A 4,567-nucleotide genomic window follows, 5' to 3' on the forward strand; every position below is an offset into this window, starting at 1 on the left:
GCCCGCGCACCTGCACCGCACGCCGGCCCCCAAAGTTGACCCTGGAACGGGGGCGAGGGACCCGGATCCACCCTCGCAGGGGAGAGGCGCGGGCTCGCCTGCGTGCACAGGGAACTCCATAGTGGCCCGCGGCTGCCTGTCCGCCTGCTTATTTTTAAACAGACATAAAGAATAATAAGCTCGAGGTTTCTGGCAATCTTGCTTCCCAGGGTGGGAGCCGTGTGCTCCTGCGGGGATTTACGAATTAAACATTTTTTTTTTTTTTTTTGCAACAAAGGAGCCTACTGCACTAAACAGGTTAGAGCAACTATGAAAGGAACAGCAGTTATGTCCAGGTCCAAATGTAAGAATGGGTAGAAGAGAATTGCGTTAAAACTCTTGGTAACCATCAATAAAATTATTGCATTAACTTTGTTACTCACTGCTGTGTGAAATGTCAACAACAAATGTCAAAATGTGAGTATTCAAAATGTTTGTAGCCCAGAAGGGAGACCCACTCAAAAATAGATTCAGGTATCTATCAAAATTTTAAGTCCAGAAATATTAATATGTATGTGCGATGAAGCAAGAAAGGTAAGTATTATATTCCTCAACAGGTGTTGATACTATGCCCAAACTGTGTTTGACAAGCTCAACACAACTGCTGAGGACCATAACATTTCCATTTAAAAGGAAAACGAGAACAAGGCGTGAGACTAACAAAACACAGTAAAAGGGGCAAGGGCCTCTCATACCAAGATTTGTAAATGAGTAAAAATCGAAGTAATACCTACTACTGCTCTGATGTATTGTCACAAAATGATCTGTAAACAGTTTTCATCTGTTGTAAATGATCTTATAAATCATTTAAATTCATGATAGTTCTTTTTAAACCTGTCAAAGAATAGAACTACACAGACAAATATCCAAACTTAAAGGACTTCATTACACAGGACTTCTCACTATTCATTTTTCAACCTATCCGTTTCTACTTAAGTAGCCTGAAAATATTCCAAAGGGCCTTGCTCTGGGTTATAACGTGGAAAACCCTACTTCCAGGGGCCTGTCATCCCAAAGCTACCCACAGTCAACGCAGGGCTCAGGCAAAGCATACATCATTCACAACAGAATAAATTTGCCCATTGGCCAGATTGAATATTGGAAAACACTAAACTCAACACTTCTAGAAGGACATGGCTCTTCAGAATTAAAAAGATACTGACACATTTCAGAATTTTCCCCTGGGGGAAAAGGAAAACATGAGGACGGAAACCTTTTACCGAAAACCTCCAATATTACTTCCTGATCGTGCAAAAGTGGAATCACCGCAAGCCTAATCCCGGCTCAACAACATTTGTCACGTTTCGGGAAGGAAAAAACAAAACCCTCCCTTTCGGGTCGATTTCTGGCTGCACACAAAGCGTGCTGTCAATGCAATACTTCTCGGTCCGGGCTCCCCGGAGGCGCTCCGACAAAGTACCCGGTACGTAACCACCGCGGCAATAACGCAGGCCTCTCCCCCCGCAGCCCCGCTCCAATTGGGAGCTGGCCTCGCCATGATAGCTGGTCGAGGTGGCCCACCCCTACCGAGCCCCAACCTCTAGTCACCTTTTTCATCAATGCCCCGCAGCAGCCTGGCTTCCCGGGCCCCCCGGGGGCCTCCCGGGCGCCCACAGATCCGGCCGGGCTGGGCAGCCCCGGGCCCTGAGCGCCGGCTATAGCGAGGCCGCGACGCCGGTGTGGTGCTCCTGCCTGGGATACAGTCACCGAGCAAAGCTCGCCCCGGCACGTTTCCTCAGCGGCCGGGGTGAGGCTAGTTGGCTGCAGGCGCCGGTGGTGCCACAGCTCAGCCTCCTTGGAGACCCTGCCCGCCGCGCTCAGCAGCAGTTCCGGCTACGGCGGCCGGCAGAGACCGCAGGGGCGGTGCGCGGGGCGGGGCCTGGCTGCGGGTGCGCGGACTGAGGAGGGGCGACGCGCACGGGGACGAGCACGCCCGAAGTTTTCAGCGAACGTCTCCCTCGAGGGGCACTCCCATTGGCCAACAGCGGGCGCGCGCTCTTGGACGCACAGACGCTGGGCGGAGGCGGGAGGAGGGTCTGCGACGCGGGTAATGTTGTGACACCACCTCGCGGTCTTGCAAGCTCGTGCGTCGCTCCGTATTGGTGAACCGACAGCCAATAGAGCCAGCGCCTGGGCTGTGATTGGCCGGGGCAGTGTTGACGGATGCGTGAGAAGAAACACAGCCTCAGCTCCAAATCTTGAATCCCGCGCGAAAGGAAAAGTGTTGGAAGTGTAACTTGAGGCAGATAACAGCCTTTATTGAATGTGTGCTTTTGAATTTCTTTCGCGTAGCGGGTGGTGCTGCGCTCTTAGGCCCTTTTTCTTCGTTAGGGAGATAAAAGAGTGTTTTTTAAATTCTAGTGTTTATGGGAGGAAGAGTGAAGATGTGTTTAAGGATACTAACTTGTAGGAAGTAGTAAATAAGCCATAGAGATCTGATACACAGCATAATGAATATAGAAAATAATATTGTACATCGTACAATATTATAAGCTACATGGGCAATCATATTACAATATATAAATGTACCCAAGCAACACGCTGTATACTTTAAACTTAGAAAATGTATGTCAACTTTATTCAATAAAAATTTCTAGTGTTTATGAAAATGAAGTTTTAACAATAGACTCTTCTTTATAGAATGTGATCCGGAACCAATTCGATCTCATCCAGTAATATCTACATTTTCCTCTTTAAATTTTCATTTAACAATGTGGACCTTTTTGCTGTAGAAACTATTTTTTTTTTAATGACATGACACCACTTTTTTTTTACAGTAGAAAAGTTTTATTAGAAGAGAAAGGACACTTCCAGACGTGGAAGCAGACATGAGCAAGAGAAGCGTGGTTCAAAAAGCTCACTGCTTTGTTTTTCAAAGCTAATTTCAAAGTTAGTTTAACCACACCTGACCACAAGGTCAGAGCGCATGTTGCTAAAGCCTTTGGGAATGCAGTCAGGCGCCACGAATCAGGTTGGTTTCTAATCTGATGAACCCATATCGTTGGTTACCATTTTCTAGCCAGAGGCGTCCACATGCGCCCCCCTCCCCGCCCCCAAGCATTGAACGCATGTCATATTACCTAAAAACTTCAAGGATCAATTGGAGGAGTTTGAACCAAGTCCTCCTTGAGACCAAAGCACAGCCTGGAAACGGTACGGGGTCCAGAAGACCCAGCAGCAATAAGATTAGTCAAAGACTCTTAGAGAAGATGGCGTTCCGTTTCTCTCCCAGTCTCTGCTGCCTTCCTCCACCTCCCGCCCGACCTAGTGGTTGGCAAGGTGTAACTACGGGAGCGAGTCCCAAGAGGCTTTGCATCGCCATCACCCCTAGAAGAATTTCGCTAGCTTCACTTCTCTGCCCAGAACGGCATCAGGCCTCTTGGCCCCGTTTCCGAGCTACCATTGTTGATTCTTAACCGTGGCTGCGATGGGGAGAAACTGCGCTGCAGGACCTTGGAACTCGCCGCGGGAGGGAACCCGCAGGAAAATCTTGCGCTCCTCGCCGCAGGGACGTTCCCGATCGTCTTCGACTTTTTCCGGCCTCTCGAGAAGCTTCGGAGGCCTTCGGCGTCCGCCTAGCTCACCTTCGGTTGTTTCCGTGTACTGCGAGCAGCCGTTGTCCCGGCAACGCGCGGCGGCGCAGCGACCCTGCGAAGGTGAGAGAGGTCTGGGGCTAGGGCCGCAGGAGGCCAGGTGTTAGGGGTAGGAGGCCGGGAACTCGGAGAAGAGCTACGATGTGGCAGAGCGGAGGAGGGGCTCGGGTAGTGACGGGCTGAGGAGGTGGCGGGGCGCTGGAGGAGGACGACGACCCGGCGGGGACGGGAAGGGGCTGGGATGCAGCGGGGCCCGGGAATAGGGCAACTACGAGGCGAGCCAGACCCATCCCGTGCCCTCCCAGGTTATTTTCATCCGGAAATCAAGCTTCAGCCGGTCTCCCGCGGCCCTTCACGGGTAGGTCACGGCTAGGCGGTGCGGGGCGCGGCCCCGAGCGGTCAGCGATAGATGACGGACACCTCAGACGCAGTCCAAGTCTGATTGAAGGCCGCATGGCGGTGCGAGCCCCAGAGGAGCTGACCGGGTTGGGAGGTGGGCGACGCTGGCAAAGCTACTGGTAATCCGGAGTAGGGAGAGATGAAACCACCTTTCTGCGCGGTCGGTCTTGCGGCCCAATGGAGCCTCACCGTCCCAACCAGCAATGGCTTTCTTTCATGTCTACGAGATGCAGTTCTGACCCCGCACGTCCCCAGGCCTAGGAGCTGTGGCCTAGATGGTGAGGCTTTCGAGGGTGTCCACTGATGCTTGTCCCCCTCGCCTCTCCACACAGCTCCTTTTGCCCCAAAGTTTTTCCGGTTCCCTCGCGCAGCATCTCCAATCAGTAATGCCACTTAAATTAGCCTGGGTACCACGAACCCTTTGGTTGAATGAGCTTAACACATTCTTTCTCAAAAGTTGGTCAGTGGAGGCGGTGGAGACTTTGGACGTCTGTAGCTGAGAGGAGCAAGTTGATTAAAATAAATGGAGTTTTTTT

The 4,567-nt window shown here is 51.3% G+C and overlaps 2 protein-coding genes across 4 annotated transcripts in view; one reads left to right on the forward strand and one right to left on the reverse strand.

Moving 5' to 3' along the window:
* The window catches only part of CRAMP1 (cramped chromatin regulator homolog 1), a 58,542-nt gene extending 57,027 nt beyond the window's left edge, over positions 1-1,515 (reverse strand). The window contains 1 exon segment of the mRNA XM_025048263.1: positions 11-1,515. Coding sequence (XP_024904031.1) covers positions 11-120 — 110 coding nt within the window. The 5' untranslated portion in view covers positions 121-1,515.
* Positions 1,516-3,565: 2,050 nt separating this feature from the next.
* IFT140 (intraflagellar transport 140) overlaps positions 3,566-4,567 on the forward strand; it is an 88,111-nt gene continuing 87,109 nt past the window's right edge. For 2 of the 3 annotated variants that reach the window (XM_025048241.1, XM_015591122.2), the window contains exon 1: positions 3,566-3,695. The gene's annotated coding sequence lies outside the window, so the exon portion shown is untranslated. Of the gene's footprint in view, positions 3,696-3,825; positions 3,991-4,567 lie in introns of those variants that run through there. The other variant, XM_025048242.1, reaches the window with a different exon arrangement.

This window comes from Pteropus alecto, unplaced genomic scaffold (genome assembly GCF_000325575.1).
Source record: "Pteropus alecto unplaced genomic scaffold, ASM32557v1 scaffold44, whole genome shotgun sequence".
Taxonomy (NCBI): domain Eukaryota; kingdom Metazoa; phylum Chordata; class Mammalia; order Chiroptera; family Pteropodidae; genus Pteropus; species Pteropus alecto.